General features: G+C 38.4%; 1 protein-coding gene across 1 annotated transcript in view; it reads right to left on the reverse strand.

Annotated features, from left to right (window-relative positions):
- Positions 1-13644: 13644 nt before the first annotated feature.
- The window catches only part of LOC108787796 (teneurin-2-like), a 547945-nt gene continuing 539703 nt past the window's right edge, over positions 13645-21886 (reverse strand). The window contains exon 5 of the mRNA XM_018557442.1: positions 13645-13925. Coding sequence (XP_018412944.1) covers positions 13645-13925 — 281 coding nt within the window. The remainder of the gene's footprint in view (positions 13926-21886) is intronic.

The raw sequence follows: 21886 nt of genomic DNA on the forward strand, positions 1-21886 counted from the left end.
GGTTGGCCGAACATGCTGAGCATGTTCGGCCGACCCGAAGCCATGTGAAGCAAGTCGATGTACGGCTGAAATCAGCCGTACCAGCCTGAAGTGAATAGCCAAACAGTGTTTGGCTCACTTCACTTGGGGTCGGTTGTTCACTCGGCTGCCCTCGGCAGCTTGGTGAATAGACCCGTATGACTCCCTTATTTCATTCAATGCTGTCCTAATTATTTGACGCTTAAGAAACAGATATACTGAAAGTAATGTTAGCCTAAGAAACATGGATGAACAGTGCACAGTACATACTGTACATAACTACTGTATATTGCAGTAAAAAAAAACCAAATGACCAGAAATGACATACTTACATAGAATTCAGTGTTTAAAATGGTAAGCTTTTTGAAACATATACCATGCTTTTAGACATTTTTGAAGGTTCCTAGTGTGTTAGTGTTGATGGTTACAGCACACAAATGTGAATGATATATATTACATACATATCCTGTTGGCCATGCACATAAACAGTAAATATACACTGTTTAAATTAGTCAGATAAGACAAAAAAGCAGTAAATGCAAGGAATACTAGGTTTATTCGCCATATGCATGTCTGATATGTAATGTAAAATCTTTTTGTGAGCATTAAATTTTGCTCAGCCAGAAAAAAAATATTAACACATAGGGTTTTAATTTCTTAAATATTAACTGGAAAAGACAACAGAAAAATAAATATTTATAGATTGTGTTTAAATTTTGTAACATTTTTAGCAATGTATAACACAGGGTTAATACATTCTATGCATAATGCTCTCCGTTTCTCTTTGAAGAATAATCTTATTTGTGAGTCGTGTACGAAGAGCGACTTACTTCTCTGAGAGACCTTTGAAATTTTGTGTCCTCAGAGAACAAGTGAAAGATAAATACTGTTTCAAAGTGATAATATGACAAAAGCATGAAACAATAACTAAAAAGTAGTGCATTATTTATGTGCATTTCTATAGCACAGAGAACTGATGGGCCCTCTATTGTCCAAATATCTTTGGTCTAATCATTTGAGCATACCCTGGTGAATAAGAAAGTTCCAGGTTGCAACATAAAAATGAAACACTTGTTCACAAGCATTATTTTAAGCATGGACTACTGTGATGATATAGGCTACAATGCAAGCAGCTTATTAGTGATTTGCCACTGCTCTTGTTACTCTACCTTGATATTGTGACTGTGGAAAGACAACTAGATAAATACAAAACAAACTCTACGTTTACATCAGAAATGCAGAGATGCGTTATTATATATTAATCTTAATGTGTTATGACATACAATACAGACATATATATTGTTCCAAGCAGTATCTGTCCCAAGAGCACAGTAGTAGTAAGAAATGTAACCAAGCTGACAAATTGAATTTTATAATTGTGTTATGTTCTGTAATATTTAAAGGGTATATGTACATAATTGCCGTCTTCATCCTCCAAGATCAGCACAGATTTTCTCAGCTAATTCCCAGATCCTCAGTTTAAAAAAAAATAACTGATACAAACCTGATTCATCAGGCATGCGGGCTGGCATCCCTTTACAAACACACGCAAATGAAAGAAGACGTGCACGGACCAACAGGTTGGCAAATAGGAAGTTGCATAGGACATGCACTAATGGGCTGGCCTATATAAACAAGCATGTAATGTGTACAGGTTGCTGGAAGATCTTCAGCTTGTTCCTGTTTCCCTGTGATCTGATCTGTCTGCTTGATTCCTGCACCTGACTCGGCTTGTTTCCTGACCACTCCTTTCACGCGCTGCCTGCCACTGAGACCTCAGCCTATTTACTGGATTGCTCTCTGCCTTCTGCCTGGTACCTTGCTGATCCGCTGCTCTTGACCTTGGCCTGTGACCCCGACATCTCTCCTGGTTCTGGATTCTGTACTTCGTTGCTTGGCTGGCTTTGACCTCCGACTGTATCCTAATTCAAATAAAAAAAGATTTTCGCACAAGGAGGTGGCAATGTGTTGCTTTTGTCTTCTATGTATCTGATGAGAACCCCAGAGTCTCTTTGATGAGCAGCCTCTCCAAAAGCTGTGGATATATACAAGAAAAACTACTCCTGGAGGATTGTGCAATGGTAATCATTAGCGCCAAGAGTTAAATCCACTTTTTTCTATATCCTCGACCTGCTTCTTTCTCCTGTTCCAGTCTGATCCCCTGGGTTCCTGGACTTATGCAGTGCAGTCTATTTCATCGGCACTCATGCTGCCCTGTGTCCACACACTCCCTGTGTCCACTTTGAAAAGCGTGTTGGACAAGAGGCGCAAGGGCAGCCCCCTCATCCATTCGGTCTCTGCTCAGGTACGTGACGCACCATAAGGGCTTAACTCCCACACATTGACAAAGAATCACTTAGTTAACATGTTCCTGCTCTATCAGCCAGTTTCATCCCCCAATGATGGGGAATAAAATAATAAAATCTACTGGGTCTAATAGGGTACTTTAACTTGGACACTTCAGTATATACAAAATTATATGATGTCAATTAAGAAACAGATTATCCTATGCTCAGTAGGGATGCACTACTGTCGGAGGGGAACATGGAGCCAGGCAATCAGGAAGCCGGGTGGCGAGTAATGACCCACCTCCCGGGTTCCTGCCAATCAGCATCGAGCCGTCCTAACAGCCACTCACCCCCCCGCTTCCTGATTGCCTGGGAAGCCAGCTCCATGCTGATTGGCTGGGAAGCCGGTTTCCTGGCCAATTAGCATAGAGCCAGCCAAACATGGAGCCAGCTTTCCTGGAAATGAGGAAGCCAGGCGGTGTGTCATTACCCGCTGCTCAGCTTCCTGATTGCGCAGGAAGCCGGCTCCATTGCGCAGGAAGCACCGGTATTGGTACTCTGTGTCAGTGAGTACCGCCAGCAAAATATCGGTACTCGTACTTGAGACCACAAAACAGTATCAGTGCATCCCTAATGCTCAATGAACTAAGAAGTGGCCATGGGTCCTTCCATGAGCTCCAGAAATCTGTCCTGCACTGTTCCATCTTCTACCATCAATATTCCTCTGCTATTCTTGTAGCAACTCGTTGTCTACTTCTTCCAATTTTCAAAACCCTGATCTGCTTATCTTGTCTTCTGGATCCTAATTCAAATATGACCATCAGCCTGTATTCCCTGCCATCAGCCCCGACCTTGGCCTTGGCTTTTCAAGACAGTTTAGTACCATCTTCTGTAAAGCTTGAGCACAAATAGCTTTAGTATCATCTTCTGTTCAGCTTGTGCGTATAGGGGCGGGCATCTTGAAAAATGCCATCAATGCCACTATAAATAAGTCTCCTTTGAATATTGGACACACCATAGTCTGCACTTTAATTTCAGTTTATATCTACCATATTCATCACTGAAAACCTTATTTAGCTAGTTGTGGACCTTGGGCAAACTACACAGGGCATGAATAGTATGCCTTGTTCTTCTGCCCCACTGCCACTCACTCCTGCTGGCAATTTTTGGAAATGCCAGACTGTCAAAATGGCAGCCGGGAGCTGTCCAATTAGAGCAGCTATTATAGCTGTTGCTGTAAAAGCAGATCTGCTGACACAATGTGAAAAAAAAAATCTGTTTTAAGAAGGCTTTACTGTGCTACGCACTGATCAGAGTAAGAGTTTTTGATTCCTTTCTCACCTTAACCTGCATGTTATATTGTTTTGTTGGGTCTCAAGCCCTACTCCAAAGAAGCCATGGTTTCCATACACTGCAATGGTGATGATCAAAAAGCTAAAACAGCTGTATGCAATTTGGAATAAATTACTCTATAATCTTAGGATTTTTTTGCACATTACACCAGTGGTTCTGCATGTGCAATTGGCTATTTGGCGCATAAAGGAATGAGTTGCATGGACCTGCCCACTGTCCTAAAATGTGGAATAATCCTCTTAATGTTGGTATTTGTGATGTAATGAGACATGCGAATATCTTCTGTTTTAAGAAGGCTTTACAGTGTTATTAACTGATTAGAGTTGAAGGCTTTTTGATTGCTTTAGTCCCTTCTCACCTGTATGGTTATACTGTCTTGCTGTGTTGATTGTAGAAATTTGTAGATCAACTACGCTAGAAAGCTCAGCCTTATTCAACTGTGTGTAAAGTGGTACGCACACACATGCAGGGATCCATAAATCATCCCCTATACTTCACCTCCTTTGGTTCAGCCCTGTCTGAGGTTTAAGTCAGGGAAACCTCTTGTGCTGTGTTGGCTTTTTAGAAAAATAATAGCGCTCTGAGAATCCTTTTTTATTTTTTTGAACAATCAGTTTTAAAAACTGCAAACATAAAAAATTAAAATAAAATTGATTTGTCTCTAACCATTATAGCATCCCTTTAACATTTTTTAAATGTCAGCTACATAGAGAGTGTGTTGTTTTGATGAGTCAGACGGCTCCTTTACTTGCAATGTAAGAAAGAATAGTAAAACAATTGTGTGGCACCAAAAAGCAGAAATCAGATTCACTATCTCCTTGATCTTCTGCTGGTGTCTAAAGAAATACCCGGTACTTCTCGTGACACTCACCTTGCCTCCCTACAACAGTGCCTAAGGGGTCCATTGCTGGGTCTGAACTTTGTCATATGGGATTAAGAGGAGTGTAGTTTTGACAAGACTTTCGAGTAGCCTGACAGCAGATCAGGGTGGTAAGGCTCTGAATAAAAGGTAAGTAAATGCTCTTATCATTTTAGGCAGAGGCAGGACCCTGCAGAAATGCCCATTACTTGATAAAAAATTTGATTCACAGAAGATGTGCTTTAATGTAGTATTAACCTGACAGGGCCTAAAACACCAGTGCTGAAGTGCAGATAGTCTATTGCCCCTGTGTTATTATGAAAAGGGAACCCTGTGCCCCAGTGGACTCCCTTTGTATCCTTGGCTCAGGCTGTAAATCAGGCCTCAACTGGAAAATATACCAGCTCCTCCCCAAAATTTAATAGGAAATGCAAGGCCTTCAGTGGCAATAGAGGCTCAGACATTTTATGGGTAAATGACAATGGGATCTTAGCCCATTGACACAAGCTCTAGGGCTGGCGTGTATTATCTATTTATAAGAGTGATAACATTTTCCATTAAATAAATTAATGATTAAATAAAGATAATGGAAACATTTTTGTTGGCCCTAGACTAAATTTGGTGACATTCCAGGAATGAGGAGATTGGAAGTCAAGAGGACATCAAGCAGCTTCTGCTTCTAGTGGGGAGCTGCAAAGTGTTTATTTGTCTTGTAGAAAGAAGAACAAAAGATGCAGGTGCAGTGATTATTGATTGCAATGTCACTCAGGAAATTAAGGGTTTCATTAAATGTATTCCAGGAACTTTTGAATGCTATGTCACATAGGGAACAATTCAACAATATGTAAAGTATAAGGTAGAACATTACCTGTAATACTTATCCAGTATCAGTATGTGATTAAAAATATGCTGGCCTAGAAGCTAGTAAACTATTACAGGGAAATATGTATTTCCTAATTGATATGCAGATAGTCAGAAAGGCACATTACCAATAAGCAACTGATAATGACTTTTGTGTCCATCATAAATATGTCAGATATGCAGTTGTATATTAATTTTTATATTGTATATATTTTTTAGTCTATACATGTATTTTAGAATTGGTGTGAGCTTTAAATAATTCCTTGTAAAGATATTTTAAAACGCATACATTAAAGTGTATCTAAACCCAAAAGTAAAAAATTAGTGCATTGCAGCTTATCAATCCTTAAATGTGGTGGCTGCATTAGTTTTTGTTTTTCTCACCTATTGATTCTGGTTACTGAGCTAACATTCCTGGCCAGACAGGTCAGGGAAGAAGCTGTTCAAGCATGATCTGTGCCTGATTAGCTTCGATGGGCTGCAAAGGTGACATTAGGGGTCTGATAGATCTCTAATGTATCATTAAAGAGGACCTATAACCACGAAAATGCTATCAAACAGGGGGCTTTTTCAATTCCCCCGTACCCAAGTACATGCACATACTTATGCAAAAATGAGGTGTGCCTACATATGAAAACATCAATTGCACCACACATGCTAGGTATTGCTGTGTATGCCAGATTTTGAGCAATAATTCTAGGGTCATTATTCATGGTTAACCCTAAATTTCACAGGGTCTCTGCTTTCAGAAAATATATAATTTGGTGATGTTGTAAGTAATATTCAGGCCTAAAATGTGCATTTTAATGTGTGCAAAAAATGCAAACACTGCACTAGCAGCAACAGGATTAATCCTGAAAGGGAATACTTTTTCTAGCATATATAGATTCATCTTTAAAAATATTACAGCTGGTTTTACAAAGTAAAGGAGTCTATCAGATAACAACACTATGCTTCAACCTCCCTGGCGATAATCCCGAGTGTGGATCGGGATTAATTTTCATTACCGAAAGCGGTAACCACGAGCCACACTCGGGATTACACAGGTGTTACTTACATGTCCACGATCCCCGCTGTGTCCTCCGGCCGATGCCGGCATCCGTCTTCCGGGTCCCTCCCTTTCGAGCGTCCGCATCGCAGAGGGGTGGAACCACGGGAAATGTAAAAGTAAAAAAACGGAAAAAGAAAATAAAACTGAAAAAAAAAATAGAAACAAAAAACTAAAAAAAAAGGAAATAATCAGACCACCAAGGAGGTTAATCTGTGACCTCTATGATGTGCTCGAAAGTACCAAAAGATATAGTTTGATTGTATGCCATTTAAGGTACAATTAAACATCCAGTCTGCCATGGAGTGTTTTGTTGGTTTGTTTTTTTCTCAAAAAACAGCATTTACACAAAACAGCATTTTATGCAGGGAGCAGCAGACAAAGGGTTAGTTAGCCACTTTTTCTACTCACCAAATTCTAGCCCAGAAACCTGTGTGCTGAAAAGTCAAAGTAATTGTACTGATACAAAAAAAACACATGGCACTGAATCCTACTGATCCATCTGTGACTCGGTTTTTCAATTTTGGGGTTAGAATTTTCCAGTATGTTACATAGTTACATAGTATTTGTGGTTGAATAAAGACATTAGTCCATCAAGTCGAACCTATAGGATCTCATTCTTAGGATTACTTGTACCCCGTATATTACGGTCCCTTAAAAAATCATCCAAAAGTTTCATGAACAGTTCCACATTTTTTGCTGAAATCACTGTCTGTGGCAGTGAGTTCCAGACCCTACCCACTTTAACTGTAAAGAACCCCCTTCGCCCCTTGTGCTGGAATTTTTTTTCCACCAATTTTAGGTTATGGCCTCTAGTTTTTGTAATGGAGTTAATTTTAAATAGTTTATTTATTTATGGATTTTCCTGAGAGATTTATTGAGAAGCGGTTGATGCTGGAGGTATTTGTTCCAGCAGGGGTAGAGATCTGCAGCAACTGTAAATAGTTTTTAGCAGATGTATAGATCTGCCTTGGATCAATGACATTTTAGTGTCCATAGTAACAGAGTATCAACAGCATAACTTGAGACTTTCCATGATTCATGCAAGCAAGCTGCCATAAACAAAAGTGTTTGGAAAACAATCTGCTGCATCTATTGGATCCAGCCCATGTCCAACTTCTGTATGCCAACAACTCCTTAGCTTTACCTGGCTAAATACATTTGTGTTTTGGTCACCAGGATAAATAGAGAGGATTTTCAATACAGTGGCTAGGAGTCAGAACTTCTGTTAAGTTTTTGTCTTTGTCTACATTGGGGAGATTTCTGTTCACTTTGTTTTGGTAACACCAGGACAACAAAATTAAAGGGTTTCAACTAGAGGGAAGGAAACAATGAGAAATGCAAATTTGACATATGTCCTAATCTCTGCCCACTCTACTAACTAATAGTGATGGGGAATCTGTATGAGATTAATTTGGCAAGGGTTCAGTGAATCTTGTTCAAAATTATGTAAAGCATAACTTGGAGGAAAATCCCATTCAGACCTGTCCAGGGCAACTCATGGTTGTAAAAAGGGCTAAAGGCAAACTACTGTCAAAAAAGGCATTGGTAGCAGTACTAGACCCACTTTGACCTGCAGATAGAAATTGGCCAGTAGTTCTATGTTGCTATCCCTGTTCTCACTGATGTAAAATTAACTTGTCACTGGTCAATTTCTTTTACTCTCTCATTAAGAATTATAATTTTACAGATAAAAAAAAACAGTGTAAGTTTGGTCAGCAGCAGGACATTTTTAAGTAGGAAAGATTGACCAAAATGTGCTAGTAAAACAGGGTACAGGCAGATGTTTTACTAAAAGAATTAAGAGACTGTAGATGATACAGTAGTGTAAAACTGGCCAGCGGCTGGAACATTTTAATCAGCAAGGCTAGGTCCAAATTTACTAGATCAGAAGCACAGGCTAGGATTTTACTACCAGAATTAAGATACTGTAGGGTATACAGCAGTGTAGAATTTACCGGCAATAGGGCAATTTTAATTAGGGATAACATGCCTAACAGTTGTATGCCTAACTTGTATTTTATCTGTGGGAATAAAGGAGTCCAGTGAATGTGAGTGATAAAATATGAGATTTTTTTTCTTTATTTCAAATGATGCAGTGGTGTGCTGAGAATAAAAGGCAGATCCAAAAACAGATGTCAGTAACAAGTGTATACTCTACTTTTAGCACTAAAAAAAAAAAACCAGCAAAAGAAACCAAAATTTCACCTCCAAAATAAAAGCCCATTTTTAGTCGGAATAATTTTCATTAAAGAGATTGGGAAGACAAGAACAAAATATAATACAATACAATCACAACACATGGACTTCAAGGTATATAAAATAGTGCACTGTATTTTAAACAGAACAATCAAAGTGTCAAATGATTTGTTTCTGGTTGAAAAAGCAAAGAAATGGAACCAGTCCACTAACAGAATCCTAATGGTATATTCCATCCCCACACATAATAAATTGACAACGGGAGGACAAAAGAAGCAAAGAAAGAGACCAGAACAGATAGAGATATCCTAGCAAAGAAAAGGTATAGAGAAGAGTGCAAGAGAAAAGTGAGGGGAGAAGTGGGTCAAAAAGAGCAGAAAGCATGGATGGGGAGGGGAGAGAAGGGAATAGGAAAAGAGAACCCGGGATGTTTCAACCACAGCATCCTGACAGGAAGCTACATGCAAGGCAATCATAGCATTTGATCTTCCTCCTGGGACATGAAGTTGGTTATCCAGGGTTCTCGTATTTTGCAAAACGTATACAATATGCTTCTTCATAAGCCAAAGGAGTTATTTCTGTCCCTTCTAGACTAACCCACAAAGGGTACTCAGGGTTCTGCGATAAGACAGTAAGGGAGAAACTTGTGTTGCATCGTCAGAACAGGTGATCTGGGGTACCAAAAGGCCATCATTACACTCGGGTTAAAAAAGGAGCTTCTTGGGAATGAATGATCTTGCGTTATCACAAATAAATTGTAAGAAATGGTGCTGCAAAATACATAAAATATGGGAGGAGATCCAAATGGGAAGTAGCCTAAGGGGTACAGGGATTTTTGTAAGATAGTCATCTTTATCATAGCAATTCTACCTAGTCATGAAATCTGATAACATTTCCAGGATTCCCAAAAAAGCTCCGTAAATCTAAATAGGGTAGGTACATTAGCTGTATACAAAGTGTTGTAAGATGAAGTCAATTAAATCCCCAGGTAATCTATACACTTAGGGGTCTATTCACAAAGCTGCCGAAGGATCTGGCCGTAGCTTCGGCCGATCAATTTAAAAGCAAAGGTGGATCATGGGGATGAGGCCAGCATAGGTGGCAAGCTGATATTCAGGGCCTTGGACTTATTTTGTTTCAAATTTGGTCAAAGAGTTACCATACTGGGCAGGGTTTTTAAAAGGTTCATTTTAAAGAGGGCTGCCGTCAGCACACAAACTAAATTTGCGTTTGTAAACCACAACTTCTACACTGGGAATATCAGGATTCCATCAAATTAAAATTGGGGACATAGGGCAACCTTGTTGTGTACCTTCTAGGATAAGATATTTGGGAGAGCAAAACCATATTGATATTAACATATCCATATTGAACATAAGCTTACAAATCCCCGCAAATCACCCATATCCATGAGATAAAGTGGGGTCTGAAGCCCCATTTATCCAGCATGCAAAAACATAGGGCTATCCTACAGTATTGAAGGCCTTGTGTAATTCACGACTGAGTAGTACACTAGGAATTTTGTTGTGGCTGGCAATATGAATGAGATAAGGAAATCAATGATGCTATCAGTTGGTTGCATACCAGACATAAAGCCTATCTAGTCCTTATGAATTATATCTGTAATGCCTAAGGCTAATCTATTGCCTAGCACTTTACTAAGGATTTTAACATCTACATATAACAGAGAGGGTGAAATATGTGGTTTTGGTATCATAGATATCGCTGCTGTCAACATATCAGGGCCAAAGTGTTCACCTTGCAGTAGATCATTGAACAAGTTAGTAAGAAATGGGACCATTGAGTGGGTGTCTGAGTACCATGGGTGCCTGAGTACTTTTTATAATATATGGCTGAAAAGCCATCTGGGCCAGGATTTGTACTTTTAATGATGAAATTGGGGTCTCAAGGGCTTGCCTAAGGGTATCTGGGATAAGGGGAAAAGGGAGGTCATTTAAAAATAAGGAGGCTGATGGCTCACTAAAGTGGGTAGATCGAGAATACATTAGATATAAATCATGAATAATAATACTAATGCAGTCTTTATTTCATCACATGTGTGGAATATACCAAATATATTTAAACAGTTAGCTTGATTAGGGTGTACACTCTGTGAAGTCTGTTTGCTAAGAGAATGTTGGGCTTATTGCCCTCAAAAAAAAAACCTGTTTTTTAACTTTCCACCACATTCGTGAGCCAAAGATTCAATTATAGTTGAGCCACATCATATTATTTTGTCAGTTGAGGGGTAGGGTTAGATTTAAATTGACTAGATAAGGAGCTAAAACTAGCTTCCAACTTTTTCAGGTGTTCTTGTCTTGCTTTTTTAGTGTGGCAAGTTTGATGAGTCTCCCACATATAACAATTATAGGCATTCCAGAGGGAGGCCGAGCAAGAAACCGAAGAATAGTTAATGGCAAAATAGTTTGATAAGCATAATTGTAGCTGCTCCACAATAGCTGCGTCACTAAGTAGAGAGTTGTTTAGAGACCAGTGAAATTCTTGAGGTTTACACAACTGAGGATGAAAAGAAGCAATGACAGCATCATGGTCTGACCATGCGACTGGCATGATATTACAAGATGCCAATTGTGGGATTAGCACTTGGGGAATGAGAATATAATTAGTCCTTGAAAAGCTGGTATGGGGATGAGAGAAATTAGCGTAGTCCTGTCTAGTAGGTTGGACTTCTCTCCAGTAATCTACCATGGAATGTTGTCAGATTCGTTTTGGAAAAGCTTGTGCAGAGGAGTCTGTGTGTGAGAAAAAAGAAGGGGTTGGCAAGGAATGTCTGTCATGTGAAGGGTGAAATAATGATGTTTGAGTCACCACAAAGTAAAAGAGTGCCTTGTAAATTTGAGTAAATAAGTTGAAATAAATACATAAAGAACGGAATTTGCCGGGATTCTGAAGCATATTAAGCCACAATTGTAATGGGAATGTCTCTTAGATGTCCTGACAGTAGCACATAAACAATAATGGTCTGGGATCTCCAGAAAGCATGAAAACCTAGTGGACTTCTGGAACCATATCAAAATACCCTTTTGCTTTGTAGAAGCATTTGATGTATATTTGTGGGTTGGAGGCTGAGAAATACCTGTGACAAGATGGTTTCACTCCGAGAGGACTCTGCAAAACCCGGTAGACTACATGAGGAGGCCGAGATGTAAAAATCCCCTGAGTCCAAAGGGAAGTGGGGGAAGTAGAGGAAATACACATAAAACAGGGGCAGATGAGAAAGACAACTTAGATAAAGCACATATAAAGGTCATCATTGCAGATGGAATCTGTGGGTGACATTGGAGTTGGCAGTATCTACTACCCACCCCAAAACCACAGCATGCACAGACCCCAAAAGACTGACCCACCCACAAACCATATCCAGGGGTAGCCAAAGGAAGAGTCTTGGGAGGAGCTGCCATGAACCATATCAATCATCCAAAAAAATAAATAACTCCAACTATCAAACAAAAGGAAGATTCTAGAAGCCCCGCTTGTAACAGTGCCACTAGGACACAAAAAAGCACACTTACACTGGGGCTCAGTAATAGCAAAATCTCCCAGATGAGGGGGTCACAAAAGCCCAGTTTTAAAGGAAGCCATGCAGCAAGAGAAGTTTGCTATAGACAGGAAAGCAGCAGTAGCTACTGATCTCAAATCAAACACAAATAATAAGAACAAAAAATAAGAAGGCAGTTTCTTTATTGACTCTAATCTTTCCCTATGCAGTTTGTCAATTTTTCCTGCAGCAGCTTTCAATTTACTAACAGTTTGCTGATCTGTGTCTCCTGCCTTTTATAGTGAAGGGGTTGGCTTAACCAAAGACCCATTATTGGCCCTTCCTAAGCCTGCTGGCCTTAGTTCATGCAGTGTATTACAGTGGGGATGTTCAGATACCAGTGCTGATACTTGGCATTTTCACGAGAACTACCAGGGTTGCAGCTGTTGCAACTGGGACCTAGCTCTGGTGCTCCACTACTGTCCTAAAATCATTAGTCTGTATTGTTTTAGAAAAATTGTCATATGACAATAAACAAAAAAATTATCAGTACTTGTATCTGTGAGTACTTGGACAAGTATCAGTACTTGTAGCTGAAAAAAGGGTATTGATGCATCCCTAATATACAGTATATTTATATATAAAAATCATACATTAAAACAGGGATGCACAAATCTCAGGAGCCTTAAAAATGACAGCTGCCTCCTAACTTTTGAGTTTTTCTCTAGTCTAGTTTTGGAGCTGGAAAAGTATCTGTTCATATACTTGTACTTGTGCCGAGTATGGTACTTGGTATCTGAACATCCCTATATTACAGTTTAAAAGAATTGCCCTGTGCAAATCTGCACATACATTTGCCTGGTCTGTGAATCATGAATCACTTGAGTTCATGGTAGCTGCAAACCTGATCATCTCCCTTACTAACCAAATGCAATTTTGTTCTTATCTGTGTCCCCATCAGTGAAATATCCCTTCACTTCCTATGCTTGTCTTATTACAGGAACATGCTATTTGGTTAAATCTCCTCTAACAGGGTCAATAAAAAGCTATCATTGTACTAGCTAGATAAACAACTAGCAAACATTCCACACTCTATACAAAACAAACAAAAAAATTATAAAAGTTTATGGTGCAGCTGGGTTTTTTATGCAGGAGCTAAATGCACATTTCAAATGTAGTATATTAACTTATATTATATCCAATACTGCATTTTCATATCAGAAAATGAACTGCACTAAATTACAATAGATCGAAAATGGCAAGATCACTAGACAATGTTGTACTATGACAAATTAAATATAATTGTGTACTTGTAAATGTATGCTCACACAAAAATAAACAGATTAATAGTAGAAAAGATTTACTACTTTTACTACAGATATTCACACAAAGAATGTTCAAGATAGTGAAAAAAATATGTTCATAAGTTGTTGCCACTGTTATAGTTTAGTCTTGATACAACATAATAAGGTGTGCTAAGAATATTGCACACAATGTGCTTACAACTAGTGATGTCAAGCTAGATCAGATAGTACAGGGTCCTAATTCTATGAAGATCACTGTACCTGGTCTCCAGTGGAACATTGCTGTTGAGTACCCAGCTGTCCTGAAGCTGAACTGACTCTGGAGTTGTGGCCAGGTCATTAGGAGGTGGAGCTGGTGCATGAATATGGTTCCGTCTGTTAGTCAGAGAGTTCTTATTGAGGGAGTTGGCTGAAGAGTGGTGGTGCGACAGTGTATGATTGTGAGGAGGAGGAAGAGGAGGCCGAAGTGTTGACTGGCTGTGATGATTTGTCGGGCCTAAAAACAAAAATACTCCATTATTGACATAGCATTAATTTATTCTTAAAAAAAGATGAGAATACAATATACTGTATATAATACATATGGTGCTATGATGATAGCTATGCATGGAATGTTTATTTGAAGCTGAACTCCAGGCATTGACACATATTTCTCAATAGTTACAAAGGATACAGATCCATGCTGAGTGCACTAAATGCTTTTTCAAACCCATATTTACACATATCAGAGCTATGGGAGGCACCCAACAGATCACTCACTACAGGCTGACTATAGAAAACTATGGGGTAGGGGGGTACAAGACCAGTCACCCTTTTATGGTGCACTAGGAGACAGAACAACACTGAGCAATTAAAAGAAACTCCCGCACAGTACAAAGTGCTGAAGCTGTTTTAAGCTGGGTTGCTGTGCCAATCTGGAAGGTACACACAAAGGACAACAAAATTCCAGTAAAAATACACATGCTTCTTTTATTTAGACAATATTTTCTTATCCCGGATTCCAGGTTTAAAGCTGGATTCTGTATTAATACATGGTTGAAATCGATATGTTTATATACACTGAGTGGCCAGATTATTATGACCACCTGACGTTTGTAGGCTAATTAGCTATAATTTCGCGCTGAAGTTGCTAGATGGCCAGACCATTATAAATAGGGAAGCAGGTTGTTTACCACGGCAGTAGGTGTTCAAGAGCAGCTGTTGTTAAAGTGTTTAAAGACTGGACTGTCAGCTGAAAATCTGGGTCTGAACGTGCAAATTGTGGCCGTCAGCCTCTCCTGGTTTGGAAGACCCGGCTGTTGGTTGTAAAGCTTCTTGATGCCGGGTGCCCATAGTGCAGGGCAAACCTTATCATAGGAGAAATTTCTGTGCACATTCTGGTGGGCAAGTGGTTTTAGTTCCTGTTTTTGTGTATTCTGTCCCTCCGTTACCTCTTCATCCATTTCTCTGTGGTGCAGGCACAGGTGCATGTTATACTAGCTGGTGTTCGGCCGGTGGGAATTTAATTTTAATCATCACTTTGCTGGGTGAGTGCTTCTTAGGGGTTCTGCTGCACTTAATGGGGAAGTTGGCTTTCACCGGGAGCACATTTATTTGTTATACTTGCATGTTCTAGGTTTTCCCTATGTCCTCACTCAACTAGGGGACTATGTCCTCACTCAACTAGGGGACTATCATCTTTGTGGGCATGGTTTGCTAAGGTGTCAGTGGAGGATATATGTAGTTCTTCAAACACTTTTTGTTAAGCATTACAAGTAGGATATTGCTTCTACTCGTTTTGCGTACTTTGGTGCCTCTGTACTGTCTGCAGCTTTGAACCATTATTTTTTTTGTTTTTGTGCAGCATATTTCAGTGTTAGTTTTTTCTTAACTATCCCTTAGTATTAGCTTGCTATGTCCTGCACTATGCTTCAATGAGTTGAGCCGGGAATATAGAAAATTGTTATCAGATACTTACGGTAATTTTCATTTCCTGGCTCATCCTCGTGTCAGCATTACATCCCACCCAAATGGCCTTCCACTAGCTTTATATAGAACATTTGGTGGGGGGTCATTGTGCTCTTTTATGTGCTTTGTTAGAGGTGGTCCTGGGAGGGGTCAAGGGGGTGGAGTTGACCTGCAATTTGCTGACATGAGGATGAGCCAGGAAATGAAAATTACTGTAAGTATCTGATAACAATTTTCCATAATATATGTATATATACAGTATATGAACTTTTTTTACCTTCCACAGAATTTGTAATCCAGATCTGCCAGCATCAATGTTCATATACATATGTCATACTGCCTAGCCAGCAATAAGTTACTATATATTTCAGTAAGTTAAGATAAATAATGAACAGTTACCCAGATAGCAAGGATAACTTGCTACAAACTTGTGGCGGGGTGAAATTGTAATTTTGTTAACTTGCTGCACATATTGTAGTTGTAGACTTGCAGAACACTCGCAGCACAAGTTCTAGTTGACACTTTTTGAACTTGTAGCAAATTTGCTTGGCAAGTCTACAGCAAGAGTCCTGCAGGTCTTAGCAAGAGCTCTGCAAGCTCGCTGGTCTGGAGACTTGCAATGCAGACTTGCTGTAATTGTGCAACAAAATTGTGAAGCTTGGCAAGTCTGTAATAGTTTAGCAAGTCATTTTCAAACTTGCAGCACAATGTCTTGCTGTCTGGGTAGAAGCAAGATATATTTGTAGTTATATTATAGAAAATATTGTGTGGTAGAAGTATTGTTTGAACCTGAATATGACTTGCAACCTGGGTGAATAAGAATTCAACATCTTTCAGCATTTTTTTCTACAGCTTGCAAACATAATCTGGCTTTTTACCAACAAACTAATTTTCCACTTCTACAGATTCTAAATACACAGAGACTGTCATTTATAACCCTCTGAAAAACATGCACATATTTTGATTAATATTGGACATATTTACATGCAGTGGATGCAAGCAATTGGACTTTGAACAATAAGCATGTTGTAGTCTAAGAAATAATAAGATATACAGAGTAATAAAGTACTAAAATAAATATAGTTACAGCTAAGTAGAGGCCAAAAGGAAATTCTGGGAAAAAAGCCAGTGATGATAAAGGTCTTATAAGTCATACTGATACACAGTTGAGTAACTACCATTTCAATCCAGCAGCCACTTAATATCAATTCACTGGAAATTGACTTGAATAATATAGAACACATAAATTCATTATCTAAAAGGAGTGATACTGCAATTGACCATTGAGTTTCCATGATATATATTATCTTTTTTTTATGCATGGGAATACCAATCGTTTGCAAGCATCTGCTCAATTAGCTGACACGACCCTCTGTCCAACATGTAATTCTATTTCCCCCCAAACTAAATCAGGCATTGAGCTGCAAATGCAGACAGCACTATATGAATTAAACATTTTGCATCCCATATTAAAAGGCCTACTCAGGTTACGTTGCTCTCATGTACAAAGAAGCCTCTGATCGGACAGAAATGCAAGAGAAATATTTTAACTTTAGCCTTTGGTGTGATGCTTCTTCTCTCCTATATCTCTAACTAATCAAACTACGCCTTTTATTTTCAAACTTTGTATCGGCCATATAGTTCATTTTAAGGGAAAATAAAGAAAGAACAAAACATAAAAATCATAAATTATGCCAAAATAAACCAGGTTTTTTTTTAGCTATAAATAATGTCTTTCCCAGCTATACGCTGTATGGCAAAGTGGACAGATATCTGCACTTTTCTTCATAGCTTTTCCAGAGATCAATATCCCTGTTTTATTTAGTATCTATCAAATCAGATCCATTTAACAGATGGTTTTCTTGGTTTCTTGGGTATACATAGTTACATAGTATTTGAGGTTGAAAAAAGACACAGGTCCATCAAGTTCAACCTTTGTGTGTGTGTGTTGTGCGTGCGTGTATATAAGAGTCCATGTGTGGTCTAGTATTTAAGTGTACCCATACCCCTGTATGTTACGGTCTCTTAGGATGGTATATATGACTTTTTTCATTGGAGACTTTAGGTACACTAAAGACATGGCACAGAATGCATTGCAAGTCTTAAGTGGTAAACGGGTAAAAAATACATATATGGAATCTAATAGAAGATTGTAGCCATTAAACAAAATTAAAGTATTCATCCCATTCTATTTGTTAACAAGTGCTAGCATTTCTCTGATTCTAGAGCACTGTTGAGTACTGTCCATGATACTTTTTTTTATTTGTACTAGCAGTCACATTTTCATAACAAGTTTATGGGGCCAACCCCCTTCTTTTAAGGTCTAAGCGTTAACTGATACAAAAAGGTTTAGTAAAACATTAAGCAGAAAAATGCAAGACAACAATCTTTGGGGAAAAAAAAGACAGAGACATGGTAATAAAAGCAAGAAAGTTGTCAGATAAGGAGTAAATAAATGGGCAATGGTAGGGATGCACAGATAATTTTCGAGTACCAGTGCAGATACTTGTCATTTTCATGAGAACTACCAGGGTTGCAGCGGTTGCAGCTGGGACCGGGCTCTGGCATTCCACCACTGTCCTGAAATCGTTAGTCTGTATTGTTTTAGAAAAACTGTCACTTGACAATAAACAAAAATGTATCAGTACCTGTACTTGTAAGTACTCGGCAAGTACCAGTACTCGTACTTGCAAAACTGGTATCTGTGCATCCCTTTATTTATATTTATAAAAACAAAATCGAACAATAAAACAGAGATATAGAAATCCCAGGAGCTCCGTGTGCTCCTTACAAATGACAGCGGCCTTCTAATTTTTGAATTTTTCTCTAGTCTAGTCTTTGAGCTCAAAAGTAACGGTACATGTACTCGTACTTGTACCGAGTACTGTACTTGGTATCTGTGCAACCCTAGGCAATGGAATGAGAAGGAGGAGGGAGAGTCACAGAGGTGAAAATCATAATAAAACAATTTGATAGTGATTTAGAAAACCAAGGTCGATATTCAGTCCCTTATCTGTTGTGCTAAGCAGAATTATCATTCATAGTTCAAAAGTTTTCCTTTCCTGAGTGTTTTTTAAATTTCCCTTAAGAACCAAAACATTCATGTCTTCCATAGAATGGTCAAGTTGTGAGAAGTGATATCCCATGGGTGTGCAGTAATCATCTTCCTTGTGTTCCCTTATGGTGTGTCTATATAAATTCATTCTTTTTTTGTGATTCCTGTTTCACCAATGTAACATACTTGGTTGCACTTACTACATTGAATGAGGTACACCACATTGCTTGAGGTGCAGCTGTATGATTTTGTAATATTAAAGGTTCCTTTTGTGTGTGTGACCCTTTTTAATGGATTGATGTGGCTGTACAGTTTGCAGCATTTGTTGCTGCTAAGTTTTGTTCCCTTGTTTGTGTCCCTGTAATCAGCATGAAGTTTCCTGCTGATTAATTTATGTCTGAGGTTGGGTGGTTGCCTGAAGGCCTGCATTGGGGTTGCTGGAAGATTTCTTTAGTGTTTCCTCCTGTTTTATGATGGGTTGCAGCTCTTTGATTATCCCTCTTCCCTTCATGTACCGGATTGTATGTGGTTGTATATGGATACAATCACCTTAAGTCTGATGGTAGAGGAAATAGCAGCTGCCTGAGGCCAGCTTTATACATTCTTGTGTTTGCTGATGATTAGGACATTCTAATACTTAATGTGTAGAACGTTTGTAAAATCAGATTATGTTTATTACCAGTTCTCACATTCCATTTGCGGCTCATAGCTTGCAAATGCTAACATGCTTTTCTTGATGAGAAAACAATGCAAATTAAGTACTGAATTATGAAATATTGTGTCTCTGAGTGTCAAAGACTGTTTCTGAGAAAGTAATGTGCATTGAAAAAGCTTTTTCTGACAGCTGTATTTAAAAAATCTAAAGCTCTTTATTTTTATGATCCTACATTTTACTTGTTTCATTAATTTATTTATTAGAAATATTTCCCTGTAAGTGTGCTATCTTTTTCCATCTAATGAAATATAGAATTTTTTTTATAACCTAGATTTTATCCTTTTAAATTATTGATGATAAAATGTTTACTTGCAGTGGGTATGACACAGTTAAGAAGTACATGATCTTATTCCCATCATTAGCAATTTAAATATTTCCCTGTGATGAGTTTACCTCAACAGATTGATAAATGATCCAAACTGTTGAGACTCCCTTTTATGCACATTTGCAGTTTTGTCATTGAAGAAATTTCTACATCATACATGAAATTATGCATTTAATCTTTTTAAAAGTTTGGCTACAGATCATCATGTATTTGTGTGCCACCACTGATGTCACTAACAATGTACATTAGTGAAACATGAACTTGTGTTACTGTGGACATGACTGTGGCCATGACTGGAGAGGGCAGGGGTTCCATGTTTACTACTACTACTACTACTACTACTACTACTACTACTACGACTACTACTACTACTACTACTACTGCTACTACTACCACTGTTTAAATTGGAAATATAGATTAAAAAAAGTAGATGAGTTATATTGTATTATATTGACAACAAGCACATATTTAAAAAAATTAAGAAACTTAATGAAAATAAAAATAAAACTTGAGTCACACTAAACAAATAGTATAGCGAGAGATACATAGTGATTTGTTTGTAGCTTAAATCAAACTACTACAGTTATTTGTGATTAATAGTTAAGACTACTGTTTGATTAAACAAATGGCTCCCTATGGTGGAAGCTACAGTAGAATGTAGTATTACATAATAGCAATAAATGGGATCACTGTGCACAGCAAAGAGATAATTTACACAATTGCTAACCAGGATAACATTTGTTGCTTAGCAATGTGGAGTTACATTTTAAAGTATAACTCCAGTCAAAATGTTTTATTTTATTTTTGGTGAAGCCTCTGTCTGCTTGTTATTGCTGTTTCTTTACCCATTAGGGAGACTTTCCTTCATGACCTATTTTTTGTTGTTACTGAGAAAAATATTAGTACCCCAAATTGTTTTAACCCTTTTAGTTTATCAATACTTTTCTACAACTAGCTTTTGGCAATCAAAAGCATCTATCAAACAGGATCAGATCTATTTTAGTAAAACCAAACACAATAAAAAAAACAACTGACTAAACTTAGACATTTTATCATATGTTCATGTGTATACTAGAAATGTTATATGAATTATTATTTGCTCCAGGTGCCAATATATAATATAATGTTCTCAAACGTTTTGCATATTTGAAGCAGTATGATAAGAAATAACATTAATATATGTGATAAATGCAGCCCAAAAAATTGGCACGTTATGCATCGCTTGATGTTGCACAATGACTAGTTGTATCGTTATGAATGTATAAAGGTTTCATGTGTATGGAAATTATTAGAAAAAAACTGTTAAGTGAGTAGGAGGGAGTTCCCTTCTCATTAGTGGGTTATTGAACATCTGGTGAAAAAAGCCCACTGCTACTGATATATGTGTGGGCACAAATAAATGTTAACAGTTTGATGCCAATCAGGATGCTATAAAAGCAGACCTCTTGCTACTTACTGCCAGCAGGGATCTGATGCTAAGAAAGCTAGTACATTGGAAATTGAGGATTAAATTGAGGCTTAGTTATTTCAGCAAGGTATGGAAATTAGAACATTCTGCATTTTCGTGTGTTTAGATGTTCATTTTAAAGTTGAAATTTACCATATATGTGAGTGAAAAAAACATGTTTCAGCATATCTTTGTCACTATTACCTTAGATTACCATGCTCGATGTTATGAGTCCTAGAGCAAAGCTAAAAAGGTCCACTTTTTAATGCATTGGGAGCCTTTACATCCAGCAATAATCCTTAATATATGCTTTATTCATGAAGTACTAAGATGTATCTGATCTGCCTCTAAAGAGTTAAAAGCTTGAAGGACTAATCATGAATAGCATTACACCTTAAAGTGACAATAAACTCAGTAGTTAAACATTAACTGCTTGAAGACCAGGTGTTTAGATCCCCTACCTGGCCAGGCCATTTTTCAGTGTTCAGCGCTGCGGTACTTTGACTGACAATCGCTGCCTCTTTTCAAATAGCGGGGATTTCTCGCTCGCGCGCGCCGGATGTAACAGGACGCGTATACACGCCCAGTTACATCCAAGAAGCTCCCGGCAGGCCGTGTATACACAGCGGCTGGCCGGGAGGTAGTTAAACATACATTCAAGTACAATAACTATTAAATAATGCAGCTTATTTGATGATCGCTCAGCTGTAGATCCACAAATCATCTCAGAATTTGTGCTGACACTGTCATTACTTCTAGAGGGTGACTACCTTTGTTCCCCATGGTCCCTGTGTGTATTGTAAAGTTGCCACCACTGCAAGCTTGCTCCTGTGATGGACTACAATCAGGGCCGGCCTTAGGCCTTTAGGCGCCCTGTGCGAGAAAGCTTTACAGCGCCCCTCAGTGACCACACGCCTCAGTGGCCACACCCTTTGGTGGCCACACCCCCAGTAACCACACCCATTTAT

This window comes from Nanorana parkeri, unplaced genomic scaffold, assembly GCF_000935625.1.
Source record: "Nanorana parkeri isolate BGI_ZX_2015 unplaced genomic scaffold, ASM93562v1 scaffold283, whole genome shotgun sequence".
NCBI lineage: Eukaryota > Metazoa > Chordata > Amphibia > Anura > Dicroglossidae > Nanorana > Nanorana parkeri.